The sequence below is a fragment of the Stenella coeruleoalba genome, assembly GCF_951394435.1.
Source record: "Stenella coeruleoalba genome assembly, chromosome: 3".
NCBI classification, from domain to species: domain Eukaryota; kingdom Metazoa; phylum Chordata; class Mammalia; order Artiodactyla; family Delphinidae; genus Stenella; species Stenella coeruleoalba.
Genome location: NC_137148.1, coordinates 158,348,591 through 158,369,725, shown reverse-complemented (window position 1 = coordinate 158,369,725; position 21,135 = coordinate 158,348,591). Strand labels below are relative to the sequence as shown.

General features: G+C 49.1%; 1 protein-coding gene across 1 annotated transcript; it reads left to right on the top strand.

Moving 5' to 3' along the window:
• Nucleotides 1-1,094: 1,094 nt before the first annotated feature.
• On the top strand, nucleotides 1,095-18,048 carry RNF187 (ring finger protein 187; the record flags this gene model as incomplete). Its single annotated transcript, XM_079918682.1, has 5 exons — nucleotides 1,095-1,194; nucleotides 14,564-15,264; nucleotides 16,626-16,718; nucleotides 16,905-17,126; nucleotides 17,717-18,048. 5 exons carry the CDS (start codon nucleotides 1,095-1,097, stop codon nucleotides 17,717-17,719), a joined length of 1,119 nt encoding a protein of 372 aa, XP_079774808.1. The 3' UTR covers nucleotides 17,720-18,048.
• Nucleotides 18,049-21,135: the final 3,087 nt, after the last annotated feature.

Here is a 21,135-nt window from a genome sequence, read left to right as displayed (position 1 = left end):
CAGCAGTATTAAGAAAATACAGAAAACACAGACGAGATTTTATGACAATAATTTTTTATTGCTATATTTTATATTTCTGGTATTTTCAGGAGACCTAGTCTGGACCTGGGAAGGGAGAGCTAGGGGGTGGGGGAGAAGGACTGTGGAGCGGGGCATTGGGGGCTGTGGGGAGAGGTGTCCGGAGGAGGCCAGGAGCTGGGCAGGAGGAGGGATGGGAATGGTGGGTTTTACAGAAAGGAAAGCTGCGCGATGAGGGGTGTAGGGAGGGTCCTGGGAGATGGACGGGGTGGGGGCGAAGGGAAGGTGACGGAAGGTGACTGGGGGATGGGTGGGCAGATGGCCTCACCCGTGACACACACAGGGGACATCCCAGGGCTTGTCTGGGTGGTTTTGTCCAGCCCCTCCCCCCCCGACCCCTCCAGCCCCCGCCCCAAAGCAGGAGCATTTCTGTGTTACGAGCGCGTCAGGAAATCACGATAATATCCAAAGACATGGGTGAAAACATTAAGGCACAAATGTGCATAAAATACAGGAAATTGCAAACTCACACGCCAAATTGAAGGACGCAGCAGAGGTGGTGGAATAATAGAAAGCCTCGGAAAGCTCGAGGAGGCGCCTTAGCCAATAGGTTTGTCGTGAGGGGCGGGCAAGATTGAGTTTGAACCAATCCAGATGAGCCCTTTCGGGTAAATACCGGAGGCTGCCGCGCTTTCTGATCCTGCGCGGGCAGTCCCCAGAGTGTAGGCGGGAGCGGGTTCTTCAGGGAAGGTTCCCCTCCACCTCCACAACCCTCCCTCCCATCTGTGTCTTTGCACGGTGTGTGCCGCTTGCCATCCCTTTGCGTCCCGGCACTGCGGCACTCGTACGCCCTTGAGCTCCTCTATCTAGCACCCTTGAAATCCTGTGTCCGCGCGTCCCTGTATCCCGCACCCTTGCACTGCTGCAGCCCCTGAGCCCCAGCGCCCTCCCGCGCGCTACTCTTTCTGTGTCTGGGAAGCCCCGTCGCGCAGGATCCCAGCGCCAGGACGGCCTGGGTGGGTGGGGGCTCTGCGGTCACCCTCCTGTGCACCATCCCCGCCCGTCGTGTCCGGGTCATGGCCAAGGACCCTCATCGAGCGCGCCGCATCCGGGTCCTTGGGCGTGAAATGGAGACGCTAGCAAAGCGACTGGCTGTTCTGAGGCCACCCGCGCGCGGTATCAAGTGACATGTGGGGGTTTTCCGGGTGCCCTTGGCTTTTCTTTCGCTGTCTTGGCGGGGAGGGGGACTGTCCAGAATTTTGGGAGGGACGGAACTTTTCCCACACTTTAGGAGGGGAAGAGCTGGGGGGTGGGGAGCGGAGCGGGGATGATGGGTTCGAGTTTGGAACTCTTCAATCACAGGCCTGGTTATGGTAATGAGCTCACCACCAGGTCTCCCTTAGAGACTCCTTCGAGTCAGGACCCGAGACCCCAGGCTCATCTTCTTTTGGTGTTGTCTGCAGCCTTAGATTCTGTGTACAGCATCCTTCCCAGAGTCCTATGCTGGAACACCAAATAAGTCCTCATACCTAAGCGCAGGCTCTCTTTTCTAGAGAAGCAATAACCTCCTGTAATATTTTCCAATGTGGAATGGGCTCGAAAAATGATTTTCCAGGCAGGCTGGGAGTACAGTGTCCAGTGGCTGTGTTGGGTGGTGCCTTTGGTTGGCTATTTTAAACTCCTATTCCAGGTACCCACACCTGCATGGGTTTATCAAAGGGCATATGCTACCACCTGCCTGTCCCCCTGCTTCTCATTCCACTTCCCTTCCCCATGTAGAGTAACAACTTTCCATGAATTCTTCTTTATTAGTTATACAGGTATTGTTTTTGTGTAATTGTTTCACAATATGTGATTTTGATATGCATAGATTTACCTAGTCTTTCGTAAGGCCTCCCTTCAGATTTTCTGGGAAAGCTCTGAATCTTTTCCGTGACTGCATAACTCCTGGCTGCCCAGCATACATTCTATTGAACTCAACCTTTCCCCTGTAGATTGATATTCACTTTATTTGCATGGCTTTGTTTCTCCACAACCAAGAATTGGTTTTGCTTTAGAAGTAAGCAGTTTTAATGCTTATTGCAACTTCCTCAGATTCTAGAAAGGGGCTGGGTGCTGTTGCTCCTGGAAAAATGACAGATAAACTTACTCTTAGCCTCCCTTGCAACCCGGCATCTGAGCATGGGGATATTACGGAACCTGGTCACATTCCCCTTCTGTGTAAGCCCTGGCTCTGCACACAGCCACTGACGCCCACCCATAATTAGGAACTTGTCTCCCACTGCTGCCTCTTGCTCTTGGCTTTGTCTCACTTTTAAAATACAGCCAATTAAAAAACTTATTACTGTTGTTATTCAGGTATGGTGAGGCCAACAGATCAAGACATGACTGCCATTGAAAAGATAGCTGTTATACTCACAGTTCCCAAGAGGAGGGGCACAACACACCTCACAGGGCCAGGCCACACTGAGAAACAGCAGGGTCTGCTAGGAAGCAGGGGGAGCGAGGGGAAATCTTGAGAAAGACGCTTGTTTTTTCTACAGGAAAGGCAAGATAAGGTAGGGCAAGCAGACTCAGGATTGCCTGGTTTGAGTAATTTCAGCTGGCTCGGGGCATAGGGCCTGTCCCTAGTTGTGTGGTACCTGCCCTGGGGTGATGAGGGCAGGTGGACAGTGGCCTGCCCATGAATGTGAGAGGAGATGCTTAGGGTGTGGGCTCTGGATTGGTGAGTTCACATATGAAAGGCATGGTGCTCCTTGGTGAATTGTTTCTGATCTCTAGGAAACATTCCCTTCAGTGCCCTATCGTTCATTCCCTTCAGAGCCCTGGGAAAGAAACTCCTATTTGCTTAGGTTGGGATGATGGAATAACTTTATATGAGTTGTATATAGTGACTCAAGCCCCTAGAAATATTCTTAATATTGCTTTAAGCTTAGAAATATCATTGGGATATTTGGAATTTTTAGGACATTGAATTATTTAAAAGTTTTGACTAAAATATCTAAAAAAGTTAGCACTATATTTGCAATTAAAACATTAAATTGAGTCATTAGTTTTGACATGATTTTTGAGTTGAAAAAGTTAAAACATTGTCCAAAGTTTGTTTTTAATACTGGAGCATTAAAAGAAACAACATTTGCTATCTGTAAGTTTAATCATTAATTTTACAAAAGTTATTCCCTTCTCCTGGAGGGTGGAGGTTGCAGCTAGCATGTTCTCCAGGAGCATCCTGGCAGTGATATGGGCTCTGGTCCTGGCTCCTGGGCATGGATAGTGGTCTCTCCTCACCTGGGTTATCTCCTGGAGTGGTGAGGTCATCTCCAAGCCCGTCAACTCCACAGCCTAGCAGGTGACTTTGTAGGCCTTCCTGTGTTCTCTTACTCATCTCCTCTCTTTCTTCCCTTGGCCTCCTGGCTAATATGTGGCTCCATGTGGTCGGGCTTGCCCAGAATTTACTGCCTTTCTCTGGCTGGTGCTGGTCCCAGACCTGAACAGGAGGTTTGATCACTCAGACCCTTTCCCTGGTCATGGCGACAATCTCAGTGACCAGCATGACACCAACTCTAAGCGTTGGTTGAGGCATTTGGAAGAGAGGAACTCTTGTTTACAAAAGGATTCTGACTCCAATTCCAACGTGGGGTGGGATTGGTTCTCCATACCACCAAGCAATTCTGCAACACCAGCTGGGTGTCTTACAATTCAACTAAATTCTGACACCATCTACCTGGAGATAGCATCAGATCCCACAGATTAAGGGTTCAGTCCGACAAGACTGCCCCCCACCACACACTCTTCAGATGCCAGTGACAAGTCCAGTTGTCTTCTGTGCTTCTGTCCCACCGAATCAGAGGTTCCCATGACCCCCTCCTTGGGTTTGATTAATTTGCTAGAGCAGCTCACAGAACGCAGAGAAGCATTTCACTTCCTAGATTACTGGTTTATTATTAGAGGACGTAACTCAGGAACAGCCAGGTGGAAGAGATGCCCAGGGCAAGGCCCCGGGGAAAGGGCTCCAGCTTCCATGCCCTCTCTGCTTGTGCCACTCTCCCCAAATTTCTACCAACCCAGAAGCTCCCTGGAACCAGTCCTTCTGGCTGTTTTGGAGCCTCCATTACATAGGCATAATTGATTAAATTATTGGACATTGGCAGCTGATTCAATCTCCAGCCCCTCTTCACTCCCTGGAGGTCAGGGGGTGGTACTGCAAGTTCCAATCCCTTGATTACATGATTGGTTCCCCTGGCAACCAGCTCCCATCCTTAGGGCCTTTCCAAAAGTCACCTCATTAACAGAACAAATGACACCTTTATTGCTTTTATTATAGGAAATTCCAGTGGTTTCAGGAGCTCTGTACCAGGAGAAGGAGGAAGACCAAATATATATTTCTTATTATAGATCACAATAGCACAGTTTGCTAGGCTCAGATTGATTGTAGTAGAAGCTGAAGGCTGCCAATAGAAGACACCTGCCTGGGGACTCCACCAGAAGGAAGAGCTTGGAGAGAAGACGTGGCATATATCCTGAAGACATTCGGCCATTAGAGCTCTGCTGGATGAGAGCTGGATGGCACAACACCCTTTCAGGAGTGCTGTGGTGTGAATAGCACTCCCCGCCAAACTTCATGTTGAAATCCCAGGGTGATGGTGTTAGGAGGTGGGGCCTTTGGGAGGTAATTAGGTCGTGAGGGTGGTGCCCTCAGGAATGGGATTAGTGCCCTTATAAAAGAGCGCTCCCTTGCCCCTTCTGTTATCTGAGGACACAGTGAAAAGTCATCAATCAATGAATCAGAAAGTGGGCTCTCTCCAGAACCCAAATTTTCCAGCACCTTGACGCTGAACTCCCAGCCTCCAGGATTATGAGAAATAAGTGTCTGTTGCTTTTAATCCACCCAGTCTATAGTATGATAGCAACCCTAGTGGACCGAGATGAGGAGCCAAGGAAGGTACCTCCTGCATTTTCAATTCTATGGTTCAAATTAGTTTCTGTCACTTTTGGTCCTGACGCATCAAGATGAAATAGATTTCACTTCCTAGAAAATTTACTTGTGCCATTTTATTAAAGTATTACACTGGTATTTACTTGAGCTGATGCAAACTGGCCCATTTTTTTTCATCCTAGATTTGAGAACCCCGTGAGATAAGGGAGTAGTCATTCATTTGACTTATTTTAGTTAAGCAAGAACAGGCTTGGACAATGCAATTGAGATTTTAAAAAATCCAGGAAGAAATTCCAAATTTTATTTATTTATTTTATTTTGGTAAAAAACACATGAAATTACCCTCTCAAAAGATTTTAAGTGTATAGTACAATATTCAACTATTATTTATATTTTGCTATTTGTACAATAAGTTACTAATCATACTTCACAGCTCAAGGCTCATTACCATCATTGGTCTGTGTAATGATCATCTCTTGTTTATTTACATATATTCCCAAATATCTTCCCTGTTATGCCCATTTTCCTTGCTTACCTGCTTTCCAGTGCACTTTTTACAAAAGTTTAATGAAGTACTGGAAATATTTTGAAGGTGTGGTATTGTTATGTATAATAAGAAATATATATTTGGTCTTTCTCCCTATTCATAGCTCAGAGCTCCTAAAACCCTAGGAATTTCCTAAGTGATGAGAATCATAAAAGTATCTTGATATTCAAAATAAACCTCTGTCAATGACACCAGACTGTGTTAATGAGGTGACTTTTGGAAAGTCCTTGAGGATGGGCGCAGGTTGCCAGGGGAACCAACCTAGTGAGATGGGGTTGGAAGTTTCAGTCCCACCCTGACCTCCCAGGAGGGGAGAGGGGCTAGAGGTTGAATCCATTATCAATGGCCAATGACTTAATCAATCATGACTATGTAATGAAGCCTCCATAAAAACTCAAAAGGATGGGGTTTGGAGAGCTTCCAGGTCAGTGAACACCTAGAGATTTGGAGAGAGTGGTTTGCTCAGAGAGGGCATGAAAGCTCCGTACTCTTTCCCCATATCTTGCCCTATTCATCTCTTCCACCTGGCTGTTCCCAAGTTATATGCTTTTATGATAAACCAGTGATGTAGTAGGTAAAATGTTTCTCTGTATTCTGTGAGCCACTCTAGCAAATTAATGGAACCCAAGGAGGAGGTTATGAAAACCTCTGATCTATAGTCGGTGGCTCGGAAGCATAGATGACAACCTGGACTTGGGGAGGAACTAAAGGTTCTTGACTTTGTTTTATGGCTAAACTATTATTTTGTCTTGCTTAACTGTTTTCCTTTGTTTCTGCATTTTCTCATTTCTCTGATTAAATTTGTTCTTTGAGAGTCGGGGGAGGCCTAGGAAGCTAAAGCTTTTTTACAAACAAGAGGCAGGGGACACAGGGGTCAGCTGGTGTCTGTCTCTGGGAAGGCCCCGCAGACTCCTGCTGGGTTTCCTAAATAGAGTTTGGAGACCAGAAGAGGGAGCTCTCATGTGCTGCAATGACAGCAGAGCCCAATAGGAAGAAGAAAGAATGCTCCTCTTTTCTGGCAAGGACTCAGCCAATGAAGACAAGAACTCTTTGTTTACTGTGGCCCTCCCAACTTTCTTTTCCTCTCTATAAAAGTGTTCTCCTTCCCTTGCCATGTGGGGATTTGCATGAGGCTCACCATGGTTGCAGACCCCAAGTTGCAATTCTCTGCTGATCCCGAATAAACTCATCTTTGCTGGAGAGATACTGACAGTCTATTTGTTTCAGGTTAACAGACTTCAACACTTCTTTTCATCTTTTTGCTGGACTCAATTCGATCCCTAACAAATGGTTAGTTCCTCTCCCCAGCCTCCACCCCCATAAATGAGCTTAAAGAAACCTTTCCTTTAAGTATGGCTTATTTGGGTCCCACGCATTTTGATGTAGTAATTTCAGTATAAATGATTTCTAGGTATTTCTGATATTTCTCATTTTCTACCATGTTTATATCTTAGGATCTAAAAAAAGTATAATTTGAGGTAAAAATGATCATAAATGACAAAGATGGACATTACATTCTGATACAGTGAACACTAGATCAAGTCAACATAATCATCTTAAGCATAAATGCACTTCATATCACTTCAAAATACCAGCTAATTGCAATCCATGTGGAAATGGGTAAATCACCATTGTCACAGATTTTTAACACCTATCACACACAGACACTGAGAAATCAAATACAAACTAAGCAGTGATATATATTTTTTAATTAATTAATTTACTTTTTGGCTGTGTTGGGTATTCGTTGCTGCACGCGGGCTTTCTCTAGTTGCAGCAGGTAGGGGCTGATCTTTGTTGTGATGCGTGGGCTTCTCATTGCGGTGGCTTCTCTTGTTGCAGAGCATGGGCTCTAGGCACACGGGCTCAGTAGTTGTGGCTCGCGGGCTCTAGAGTGCAGGCTCAGTAGTTGTGGCGTATGGGTCTAGTTGCTCTGCAGTATGTGGGATCTTCCTGGACCAGGGCTCAAACCCGTGTCCCCTGCATTGGCAGGTGGATTTTTAACCACTGCGCCCTCAGGGAAGCCCACCAAGCAGTGATATTGAAGAGCTCAATAACACAATTAATAACCTCAAGATTTTGGAACTATAACCAGCAAGCAGAGGACCCACTTTCCTTTTGAGCACACAGGGACCATTTGCAAAAATAACCCATCCATTCAGTCATAGAGGAGAGCTCATTAAATTCCAAACTCTTGTGTTCTACATCTGTAGTGTAGTAAAGTATAAATTATTAACCAAATTGTAGTTACAAATTCTGTATATTTGGAAACTAAGTAATATATAGCTAGATAATATCTGGGTTAAAAAAGAGATCATATGGGGAATTAAAAATATTTAGATCCTAATAAAAAGAAATACCACCTAAAAGAATATATGTGATAGAGCTTAGCTGTACTTTAGAGTGGATACAGCTTTAAATGTATCAGGAATAAATACATGTTTAGAAACAAGTTTTCAAGCATATTATTATGAAAATCTAGAAAAGTCTGGAAAACTATTCTCACAGATAATACCATAATTGCAATTTATATTTGCCACTCACCTTTTTCCTTTCAATACGTTTAATTTGTTGGAAACCAACAAATACCCCATCCTGATTTTTTTCCCTCTTCAGTTCTAAAATGAGACAATAATTTTCTTTGAAGCAGAAAAATACAAATGAAAATATGAAAGAGTCCTTATTTAAGGCAGTCTGGTAGTTTTGTGGAGGTACCACCCTGACGTGTGTGGCTTTCAGCCTCTTTAGGTCAGACATGGGATGGACTGAACCATCCTGAACACCAATCTCAGCTTTAACACTCTGTGATTTTTTTTTTTCATTAGAACATGGAAAATTTGGAGGAATATCATTCCAAATCCGACATCAATTCTGATGTTTGTGTTTTTCTCACAGGCAGTTAACTCAATTCTGTCACTACCTAACTGGAGATAGCATCAAGTCTCACAGGTTAAGGGCTCAGTTCTACAAGCCTGTCCCCAATTCAGACTCCAATTGAAAGTTCAGGTTGTCACCTGTGCTTCTGACTGACCCCACTATAGATCAGAAGTTTCCTTGTCTTCCTCCTTGGGTTTGATTACTTTGCTAGAGCAGTTCACAGAACTCTGAGAAACATGTTACTTACTAATCACCAGTTTATCATAAAAGGATATAACTTGGGAACAGCCAGGTACAAGAGATGCACAGGGCAAGGTATGGGGAAAGGGCACAGAGCTTCCATGCCCTCTCTGGGCATGCCACCCTCTCCAAATCTCCAGGTGTTCATCGACCTGGAAGCTCTCCAAACCCCATCCTTCTGGGTTTTTATGGAGGGTGGGACTAAAACTTCCAACCCTCTCTTACTAGATTGGTTCCCCTGGCAACCTCCTCCCATCCTCAAGAACTTTCCAAAAGTTACCTCATTAACACAAACCGTGATGTCACTGACAGAGGTTCGTTTTGAATATCAGGACAACTTTATGATTCTCATCACTTAGGAAATTCCCAGGGTTTTAGGAGCTCTGTGCTAGGAATAGGGAGGAAGGCCAAATATATATTTCTTATTATACATCACAATATCATAAACATAACGACTTCAAATTTGCCTCCTAGTAAGTTGTATTTCTTAGTCCTATTTCTGTCTTTTCTGAGAAATAAAAATTGCTTTCTATTCTTTTTCCACATGCCAGACATGAAATTTCCAGAGTTGTATCTTCTTAACCTCAACACCCTCAGCTCTTCAATCATTTCTCCTACACCCGTAGTTGAAGATCTCTTTACCATCCCCTTTTGTTTGGTTTGTGAAAACAGAACTTAAAATAGGGTAACTCGAAATGCAATAAAACACACATCAAATCATTAGGTTGATGTGCGATTACAACTTCCTTTAATGAAAACTTAAGGAGAGAAAAACTTTTCTCTCTTCTCATCTTAGTTTCATTGGCTGAGACCCCATAATTAGACTGACAAAAACAAACAAACAAACAACCCATCAGATCAACAAGAGAAAAATAGTTTATTAATGCATATGGTGCACATCACACGGAAGAAATCTCAGGTTAGAACTTGGGCTTATACAGCATCTTAACAAATAAACCTGTAGAGAAGTGACAAGAGAAAGGAAAAGGGTTTTAGGCTTCCAGGGGTGTCAAGCTATGGGAAGGTAAATATTTGGGGGGAAACCAATGGAAGACAAGTGTCATTAGTGCAGGTCCATCTTGGCCCTGACTTTCCATCATCTTCACAGCCAGAAGACTTCCCCGAGAGGGCACTTATGGCGGTTTTCATTTTTCAGAAGTTTCTGCTTTTAGTCAGTTAAGGAAACTCTGGGAAGGCATCTTTCTGCAACTGTTGATCCTCATTTGCCTCCAGCTCAAAATAATCTTTATGCCAAAGTGACACATTTTGGGGTAGTATATTCTGCTACCCTTAGAATCCTTTATTTCTCTTCTAGTGGTCTATTTTTTTGTTACCTTAAAAAAAAAACTACTTTGTCACACTTATAGAAAATATTCAGATTTTTTCATTGTTACTAATTTAATCTCAAAACTTTATACTAACCTATTTAAAATACAATATTGAGAAATATGGAATATGGTTCAGAACCAGCAAAACCGGGAATTCTGCCCTTTCATGGTGAGGCATTCTCTTATTTAGTTCTTTTTTTAAATAAAGCTTTGGGGTTTTTAAAATTAATTAATTAATTAATTTATTTATTTTCAGCTGCGTTGGGTCTTCATTGCTGCATGCAGGCTTTCTCTAGTTGCGGCAGGCAGGGGCTACTCTTCGTTGCAGAGCACGGGCTCTAGGTCCGTGGGCTTCAGTAGTTGTGGCACAGGGGCTCTGTAGTTGTGGCTCGTGGGCTCTACAGCACAGGCCCAGTAGTTGTGGCGCTCAGCCTTAGTTGCTCCATGGCATGTGGGATCTTCCCAGACCAGGGATTGAACCCATGTCCGCTGCATTGGCAGGTAGATTCTTAACCACTGCGCCACCAGGGAAGTCCCTTATTTAGTTCTTTGATGTCTTTGATGTCAGCATCAAGATGCTCAGAGCCTGCCAAGTGTCCTACTGTATCGGTGGTATTTATGAAATGTTATTCTGAGCAATAATTCAGACCACCACCCACTCTTATTCTGCCTCTGACCTGAAAGTGGGAGTCTTCAGTTCTCTGGATGGTTCAAGAAGCAGATGAGGGAGAGAATGCACATCTCTTCTTTTGCCCTCTCTTCTCCCATTCCTTGTCTCTCTCCTGGAGGGTACAAAGGAAGCTGGAGGGAAAATGCCAGTTTGAGTCTGTCTTGGAAAATGGGAATTCTGCACAACACAATTTTGATTCTGCTGGTCTTAACGAAGGATAGTGTGATACTGTGATGAGACCCTCTGGTCTATAGACATTTGTGATACTATGGTATCACAGGTGATGCTTGGATTTGTGAGTGGCAACTGAAGTTGCAGGGGGGCAGTCTTGTATCACTGAGCCCTTAACCTGTGGGGTTTGATGCTATCTCCAGGAGTGTCAAAATTAAGTTAAATTGTAAACACAGAGAATTGCCTGTTGTGGGGAAAAATCCACACATTGGAGTTGGGAGCAGGTCATGGATGGGTTCTAACAATGTTTGTCATTCCTCATTTCCAAAAATCTTTCATGCATACATCTTCAAATTGATGCCTGCTATAATTTGCTGAGTCATTCCCCTATTATTGGACTTTAAGCTTCCCCCCCTCCCAAATAGTGATATGACAAACACTTCTCCAGACCAAACCAAGTGACGATTTATTTCCACTTTGGGTTATTTTTATAGAACATATTTTGAGAAAAGGAATTCCAAAGGTTATGAAAAATCTGAAGATCCTTAACACATACTGCTACATTGTCTCCCAGAAGCAATATCTGCAAAATCAGGTTTTTTTTTGGTTGAAACCCAGCAGGAGGGACTTCCCAGGTACAAAATCCCCTCCATATCCCCCATTCCTTGTTTGTAGAAAAAGGCATTAGTGTCCTAGGCCTTCCCTGAGTTTGGAGGAGCAGACTCAGGCTCTAATTAGGGAAGTGATGGAATGCAGAAACAAAGGAAAAGCATTAAGCAAGAGAGCTTGAAAAATAGTTCAGCAATAAAACAGAGTCCTATTTCCTCCTCAAGGGACATAATAATAATCTGATGCAAATTCTTGAGTTGTTCTGCAGAAACTAAGACCCCCACCCAGGTGGAGGATGGTGACTACATGCTGACAAGCAGGTAGACCCAAGACTGGTTGGAACCAGTGTTGGAACCAGATGTTTAGGATTTCTGAAATATCCCCTTGTTATCTCATCACCAGCCAGTCAGAAGAAAGTCCCCCAGCTGCTTACCCCAAATGCTGCCTTTAAAAACCTTTCCCTAAAATCCACTGGGGAGTTTGGGCTTTTTGAGCATGAGCTGCCCATTCTCCTTGCTTGGCACCCTGCATACTTTCCTTCACCACAACTCAGTGTCAGCAGACTGATTGGCTTTGCTGCGACATGGATGAATGGACCCAGGTTTGGTTTAGTAACAGGGTCTCCCAACTTAATAGTGAAAAAAAAAGGTCTCACTTTATGTTTCTATTTCTTGGTAACTGGTTAGAGTGTGTATTTTTTCTCATGTCTATTCAGCATTTGCATTTTCTCTGTGAGCTGACAAATTCCATGGGGCAGGGGGTATTTTTCCGTTGTACTTTTCAGTTCCAAATTGTATGAACTCTTTGTATATTTGTGGCTGACATCTTCCTAGTTTGGTTATTTGCCTTTAATGGTTGTGCCTGATTATTTTTCACACTCACTGAATTATCATGGCCTTTGCTCATTGATTTTCTTTTTCTTTTCCCCCACTTTTCTCTCCACTGTGTTCCTAGTCTACCCAACAAATCAGCTAGGCTCGGCCTGAAGTGCTTTCCTCCTTCTAACAACTGCTCCACAGAACTAACCTGTTTTCCAGTCACACTTCCAACCGCTCATTTAGTGCATTTTCAAGTCTATGCCAGTGTAAACAAAGAGAATAGAGTGTCACTCATCACCCTGTTATAGAAAGAGGTAAGTTGCAACCCACTACAGTCGCCCACTGACAGTGTGCCCTGAGGGGAATTCAAGATGGGGGAAAAAATGATGAAACATTCTGCACTTTGGATTTACCAGGCCCCCAGACAGTTAAAATGCATATCTAAGGAATACTTTCAATGACCCCATATTCTTGCATCTTCCCATAGATAGAAAAGCACTAAAATCAGTAACTTGAGATATCTGTTCCTTGTGATTAGCAGTAATCTTTTATCAAAATGTATGCTTGACTACAAGTATTTCCCAGCCAAAACAATTCTAATATATACTGGCTCCTCCACTACCTCTTTGGACCAGTCCCTTCAGAGGTAAGGAGAGGCTGTGTGGATAAAGACAACCAGCTTGCCTTATTAGTAAACAAAGGATGTTGTGGCACCACAGCCACCCCAACTGTGCACCCTGAGGGGATTCAGAAAGGAGAAAAACAGGGTACTGGCCCTAGATGGTTAAGGTCCCTATCAAAGGAATGATTCCAATAAGCCCAGACTATTGTATCTTCCCATACATTAAAAAAAAAGCACTAAATTCATTAATTTAAGATGTCTGGGTTTTTTTGTTTGTTTGTTTGTTTTGCGATACGCGGGCCTCTCACTGCTGTGGCCTCTCCCGTTGCGGAGCACAGGCTCCGGACGCGCAGGCTCAGTGGCCATGGCTCACGGCCCGGCCGCTCCGCGTCATGTGGGATCTTCCCGGACTGGGGCATGAACCCCTGTCCCCTACATCGGCAGGCGGACTCTCAACCAGTGCGCCACCAGGGAAGCCCCCGGTTTTCTTCAACAGTAATCTTTTGTTGTTCCAAACCTGGTTTTTGTTGCCAAAACTCCTATAATACCTGGCTCCTGAGAGGCTCTCTTCCTGGCTGAGGTCCTTAGCAAGTCTGCCAAATAAAATATAACCCTCAACGTTTAGGTTGTGCATTTTCTTCAGTCAACAGCTATTTCCTGGCTACAGGCCTCAGTAAGGTGCCTGAATAAAACTTAACTTTTACGTGTTTTTTGTTAAGTCAACATCAGATTTAAAAAAAAACAAAAAAAGTCCCCACAAAACCAAAGAGCAATACCTAGAAAGATTTTGCACTTATGCGGAATAACAGATTCACTTTTTTTTTTTCTTTTTTTTGCGGTACGCGGGCCTCTCACTGTTGTGGCCTCTCCCGTTGCGGAGCACAGGCTACGGACGCGCAGGCTCAGCGGCCATGGCTCACGGGCCTAGCCGCTCCGCGGCTTGTGGGATCTTCGCGGCGGGGCACGAACCCGTGTCCCCTGCATCGGCAGGAGGACTCTCAACCACTGCGCCACCAGGGAAGCCCCAGATTCACTTCTAAAAAATTAAAAATTGCATTTTTTTAAAACCAAGTGCTTGGTTAAAACAACAAAAAACCAAAAACAAACCACCAGACCGCTCCTTCCCTAAACCTTTTTTGTCTTTAAAGAAATGCTAACGAATTTCCTGGTATGGACCTGGAGACTGGTAGCCCTGGGTCTTATCACAAGTCTTCACTCTGAATCAATGAGTTTCCTCGCCGCTGGATTCCCCGTGCCTGAGGCTCAGGGGCGAACTGGGGACCTAAAGCCTGGGCTCCAGGTAGGACGTTGGCCACCCACGTGGGGTGGCCCTCACAAGACGTGTTCCTCTGAGAGTCCACGCCGGACCCACGCACGCGGGGAAGGCACACGCGGTTCGGTGCATACAGAACGATTTCACGTGGGAGGGTGCCCAGGAAGCGTCCCACGCAGGCCGTATTCCAGCCCAGTCCCCACCCCGCGTGGGCGTTGCGCCCGGAGGAGGTGCTTGCAGCTCAGGTCCTAGCAGCTTACAAAAAAGACGATTAAAATGGACTTTTCAAATAAAACTGTTTCCCTTTCGCACACGAGTCACTTATGGGAGAAGTGACAATCCCTGTAAGATTTCAGCGTGCAAGGACGTGGGTCGGCCCGCGGGCGGGAGGCTGAAGCGCGTCACTGTTAGCTGGGCGGGGCGGGGGGGCGGGGAGAGTGTACATCGCTGCCAGGACCCAGGCGGAGTGTAGCGGCCTGTCAGGACCCGGGAGACTGGAGTACACCACTGCCAGGACCCTGCGTGGAGCACACGCCTGCCAGGACCCTGCGCCGGGCGCCCAGCTATCCCAGTCGCCATTCTTGTCCTTCGTCCCTGCTCTCCATCCCCGTCCGCACATCCCCGTCCCCGGCTCTCCGGCCGCGCTTTTCCTGCGTCCCGGTCCCCGGCTTTCCCCCGTGTCTCCGGCCTCGCCAGCCCAGCCACCTGTGCTCCCCGGTCCGCGTCCCTGTCTGCGCCCTCCTCGAGGGCCCCGCCACCGCTGCCCTGGCGCTTCCCGCGGGCCCAGCCGAGGCCGCCTGCGCCCTGTGCCAGCGCGCGCCTCGCGAGCCGGTGCGCGCCGACTGCGGCCATCGCTTCTGCCGGGCGTGCGTGGTGCGATTCTGGGCGGAGGAGGACGGGCCCTTCCCGTGTCCCGAGTGCGCCGACGACTGCTGGCAGCGCGCTGTGGAGCCCGGCCGCCCGCCGCTCAGCCGCCGCCTGCTGGCGCTCGAGGAGGCTGCCGCGGCGCCCGCGCGCGACGGCCCGGCCTCTGAGGCGGCGCTGCAGCTGCTGTGCCGAGCCGACGGGGGCCCGCTGTGCGCCGCTTGCCGCATGGCCGCGGGGCCCGAGCCGCCCGAGTGGGAGCCCCGCTGGAGGAAGGCGCTGCGCGGCAAGGTGCGCGCGGGCGGCGTCCCATGCGCTGCCCTTCCCCGGAGGGTGCCCTGTCCCCCTTCCCATCCCCAGACTGCGCCCTGTTCCCCCTCCGTATTATCCGGATGGCGCCCTGGGCCCCAATCTCCATCTTTTGGACGGTGCTCTGACACCCCCCCCCCCAATACCCCAGTTGTTGCCCTGTCCCTTTTGCTTCCTTCCTCTGTACGGTGCGCAGAACCCTTTCTCCCATCCCTGGACGGTGCCTTGTTCCCCCATTCCCTACCCCCAGAAGTTGCTTCCTCTCCACTACCCTAACTTCGGCAGGTATCCAGTCCCCCTTTCCCCATCCCTGGACAGTGCCCTTTCTCCCCATCGTCCCCCGCTTCCCCCCAGGATGCCCCTGCCGCCTTCTCAGTGTTGTACTGGCCTGCCCCACCCCGCAGGGGCAGACAGTCCTGCTGTGGGCCCCGCCCCCATGCCTTGCCCCTTTTGTGTTACTGCCCTGCCCCTGGCGTGACGTCACGCTATGGTAGCCCTGCCCCGACGAGCAAAGTCCCCTCTTAGGGGACGGGGCCTGAGGCTATCGGCCCCTCTGGAGTCCTGTGCGCCCCCCTCCCATTCCGTCTTCTCTCGAGTCCCTTAACCTACTTTGTTCTGGAACCTTTTCCACTGTGCTTTCATCCGTTACATGTGGCACTTGATTCTGGGTCGGAACCTGCCATCGGAGAGTCTGGTCACAGCTGGGGTCTGGGGATCCCAGGGACCCGCTGTGTGTGTGGTGGGCTCAACTTTATTTCTTAGAGAATAAAGACAGCCAGGCCCCTGGAGTGGAAACAGTGTGGTCTCTGCCCACCAGAGGGGAGAGAGTAGCACGTTTGAGGGTACATGTGTCAGGGGTTGGGTCCTGGGGTCTCCTGGGTAAACAGTGGAGTGTAGCATCCAGGGGCTTGCTTGGGGCTAGAGCATGTGGCCAGGGGACTGGTGGTGTTCTTTCCTCCTGGTGAAGGACCCCACCTATCCAGTCAGTGCATGGAGCTGGGCAGGCCCTGGGTGTGGCCATCCTCACCCCAAAGAGACCACCCTCCATCCCTACGCTGGGGACAGTAACACTAGGGACCCCAATGGATGGTCTTGTGTACAGTTACCCTGTTGGATTCTTAGCACAAATATTTCTCTCAGACTGGAGAGAGCATAGTGGGTCACTAAGACCACCCTCTCTGGTGCCTGCAGGGTTTTGAGGTGTCTGGTGGGCCAAGACCATGAACTGAGGCCTCTGGACCGTCAGGGGATTCTGGTGGTGCAGTGTCCCTCTGGACTGGGCTTAGGTGGGCCCCAGACCTTCAGAAGTGGCCACACACCCCATAACCAGCATCTCTTTCCAGGAGAACAAGGGATCTGTGGAGATCATGAGGAAAGATCTGAACGATGCTCGGGACCTGCATGGCCAGGCTGAGTCCGCCGCTGCTGTGTGGAAGGCAAGTGGGGTGGGGTTGGAGTCCATGTGAACAAGGAAACGTGGCTGTGTACCCCTGACCCTATTTGGCAGGGCGGTCAGGGGACTCTCCTCCCTTGAGGTGGTCGGTTGTGGGGCGGTGGGGGGCGGTGTCTCGGGGTAGCCCGAGGACACGGGTATCCCTCCCTGCCACCCACCCATCCTGTAGGGACATGTGATGGACCGGAGGAAGAAGGCCCTGACTGACTACAAGAAGCTTCGGGCCTTCTTTGCTGAGGAGGAGGGGCGCTTCCTGCAGGAAGCAGAGAAAGAGGAAGGGTCCCTGGACGACGAGGATGAGGACCCAGCGGAGAGGTTCAGGTCCCTGCTGCAGGCTGTGTCGGAGCTGGAGAGGAGGCACCGCAACCTGGGCCTCAGTATGCTGCTCCAGGTGGGCACCCTGTCCTGGTGACCAGGGGAGTGCAGAGCGGGCACAGATTCAAGAATTAGCAAGGTGGTAGCTTACCAAGAGAGAAGCCTTTAGACCGCTGCCTGGCTTCCATTTGGGGCTGAATTTCAGGAATGAGTAATCCAGGAGACTCTCCAGCTTCCATGTGGGAAGAAACATTTGCAGAGAGGGGGGACTTGCATCCCGATATTGAAGCACTGGGCCCCTGCCCTGTCCTGGGGCTCTACACGTAGGAGATGGCTCTGAGGTCAGGAGAGGCAGGGATCCTGGCGAGGATGGTGGTTGCCATGCCCTCATCCTGAATGTCCTTTACACTGTGCCCTGAGGCTTTGCCTAAATCTGGAGATTCTGGGCTCTTTGCAACCCTGAGTCTGAGCCGGGAGCCAGCAGCCTCTGTCTTACCTCCTCTGAGCTGAGAGGTGTCATTTCACTTCTGGCAATACTGGTTAATCAGCTCCAAGTGGGTGGTGACTGTGGGTGAGGAGACGTGTGGGTCTGGTGGGGCTGGGTTCTCCGGTCACCTGGCTTCCAGGATAGAAGCTCCCTCACTCCTTCTCTCTCTTCCCATGCAGTGATGTGCTGCTTGCCCAGGCACCGGGCAGAGGAAGCTCGTTCCATCCCTGGCCTGAAGCAGCTCCTCCATCCGCCTCCTTCTGGACCCCCCTGTCATCCTTCAAGACACCCCAACCCTGAGTGTCTTCTCCTAGGTGTAGATGTGGGCTGCGAACTCTAAGTGCCCACCTTGAGTTGCTGAAGACAGTGCTCCTCAGAAGAGTGTTTGTGTTCCCTTTTCCTCTAGGTGTTCATGTTTCTAGGCTATAAACATTTCACTGTAGAGATCTGTATTGGGGGTAAGTTAACCTAAGTGTATCCCAACTCCATAAAGTTCTTTTCGCTGCCCCAAGTCTTGTCAGATTTGCCGGGGTCTCCATGAGCTGTGGTCGTCATCTCCAGGAGGCCTGGTCTGTCCAGACCTGACACCTGCCCCATTTAAATGTAGCCTGTAACGGAGCTGCTCCACCAGACATGCACACCCAGGCCCACAGACCCCCACCCATGCATTGGGCATAGCAGTTAAGGTTAAATTTGGGGTGAGTGTCAAGGGAAAGGAGTGTTCAGGGTGCCTGGGTGGGGAGGGCGGGCAGATCAGACCTGTCACCTCTGCTTGCGGTCCTCCAACAGCGTATGTTGCACAAACCTACACCTACAGGTTGAGGTCTATCCACAGAAACATGAGAACCTTGAGGTCCTCATGAAGTCTGTATGTCAGGGGCAGTGCAGACCCTTGCTGGCCATATCCTCCAGGCTCTGTCCCTGCTCTGCCTCCGAGGGTGTCTACTCAGCCGGCTCTCATTTCTCTTCTCCATTTTCCATCCCTTGGATGCCGGTGGTTTTCCCCGGAGCCTGCCTTAGCATCACCCTCTATCTGCCCTGTGCACCTGCCTGTCCCTCACTGACCCAGGACTTTTCCTGGGGCAGGAGGAGCAGTCCCAGGCTCAGGCCATCCCCAGGCCTCGCCTTGGTGTTTCATTTCCCCGTACCTCTGGCTTCTCTTCATATTTCCTCTGCTGGACGAATTTAGCAAAACCTCTTAGTAGTAGTGTCATTGTGTAGATTCCTCCAAAAGAAAACTGCAGCAGCGCAAAGTGACAAGGTCAAGGCGTCCAAGAATTGACACAGACAGGTGTTAAGGATGGTGGTTGGGGCTGTGAGTCATTCCCAAAAGTGCAGCGTTATGATCGATGGCCCGTTTCTGGACGAAGCCTCTCAAGATGGGAGTCACTGGCCTTTGGTGCTGCTGGCCTCTTGTGTTTCTGTGAGCTTGGGGGCGGCCTGCCTGGCTGGTAGCCGGCGCTTACAGAGCCCACTAAAGAGGGCTCGCTTCAACCAGTTTGCTTGGCGTCCCTCCTCCCATCTATCTTCTCTCCATGCCCTGGCTGGTCTCTGAGGAGGTGCTGTGTCTGCACTGCCCCGTGTCAGGGGTCTGTGGGTTGGACTTCTCCCTGATGAGCCCTCCACCTCCTGCTTCTGCTGAGTGAAATTGGGGAGCTGCCCCAGTTTCCCACAGCTGGAGATCCAGCTACCCGCTTTCCTCCTCTGCAGAGAGCTGCTGGGAGGCCTGTCCGTTCTGCTCTCAGTTGGCTGCCTGGAGACTGATGTGCTAGACGGGGCTGGGGTGCAGGCCAGAAATGTGGTACCCCCCTGGGTGCCCAGTGCTGGGGAGAGATGGGAGGTTCTGATACCAGCATGGAGTTGCTTGCTTTCTGACGGTATGTGGGTAGAATTCTCAGCGCATGAGCTGTCTCTCCCTTTCTCTCACATACTCTCTACATAAGAATGACGAGCAGAGGGGTGGGAAAAGCTGTCTGGTTGTGTATGGGAGAGTTAAGGGGTCATCCTCTTGGCAAGCTGTAGGACCTTGGCCAAGTAACGCTCATAAATAATCCTGACTCCTCAGATCAGGGGTAACACTAGGTGTACCTCTGGCCCCCTCCCTGGCTCTAGTTTGAGATGCAGTGGGGACACAGGAAGGAGCTGCCGGCCTGTGTCCAGCAGGCCAGGAATGTCTCCAGCATGGATGGCCTTTGATTCCAGTAAGATTTGGCTTCTCACTTAGCAGCTCCTCTGAATGTCCAGTGGTGAAAGTTCTGTGTTGCCTGCTGGGCTGTACCGATCCCTGCCATTTCCTCACTGAAGTCAGCTCCCACTCTCTGTTCCCTGCTGACTGGTCACAGTGGCCTCTCTATTGTGGGCCCTTGTGCTCTGTGGAATAATGTTCCTCTTCCAGACACCAATGTATCCCATGGCCCCAGGCACACAGATCCTTCTATCAGGGAGGGCTCAGAGGTCACTTCCAGTAGTTGACTAGACAGTACATTGTGTGCTACCATATGACATGGCATTTCCAGCCCTGGGTTGGCGTGCCAAAGGCATGCCAGCATGGTTCCATGGGGTAATGTGCACAGGACGGCTACTGAATCTTGTCTGCAGCATCAAGAAGCTCGAGGTGACCCAGGTCCCTGTTACTGAGGTAGCAGAAAGGTGGATATGGGGGATACCAGCATGGGGAGCAGTGCAGTAGAACTGTTTCTGCCAACATGACATGGGCACACGGGTGCCCCAACCTGATTTTCATGTCCAAGAGGTGCAGAGAACTCCAGGGAAGCTGGTCTGCTGACAATGTCCTTGATGCAGATGTAGCATTTTCCCAGGGTATGACCTGCTGGGGAGGGTGGGACAGACCTCATGGCTATGGCCAGTCCTGAGGCTGAGCTCTGTGCAGACCTATGGATTGATGCCCATTCTCTTGCCGTGTTGGTAGGATGTCCCCCTAGCGCCGCCCTGCCATGGGGGACGGGGTTGGGGGGGGGGGGTCAAGGAACACAAGAACTACACCCACAGCGGTTTGATGAGAATGCTGCCATTACTTTTCTGCCACCAGCTGACAGGCTGAGGACTATCTGGTGTTGGGAATGGTTTTCTCAGGTGAGATGGTTGGGCTTATAAAAATGCCTCCTCTACTCAACCAAGTGTCCCATGGCCAGAGTCAACAGATAGGCAGAGCAGTAGAAGATGTCTGCAGTGCCCAGACCAATGTGGTTCGTACCGAAACTGCAAGGAGCTCCTGCAAATTGTGAAGAGCCCAAAGTGACTGGAGTAAAATAACACGGCAGAGGTGTGGACAAGCAAGTGCGTAAGAGGAACCAGAGGGCTCAGAAACCCAGGAGGAGATGCTCAAACTCCTTAGTTTTTGGAGCAATCACATGTCCATAAAAGTAATGACTCACACTGTTGGGCTGTTGGAGATGGGAAAGCTGCCACCATTTGTCCCGTGCACTGCTGCCAGGTGTCATCAGATTGAGGGCATGGTGACCCTGGACCCAGTGACCCACTCACAGGTGTTCTTAGTCCTCTCCAGGCCCACAGGGGGATGCATCAGTCATCCTCAGCACCATTGTCTTGGGGGTGGGGAAGACGAGCGCCAGTGCCC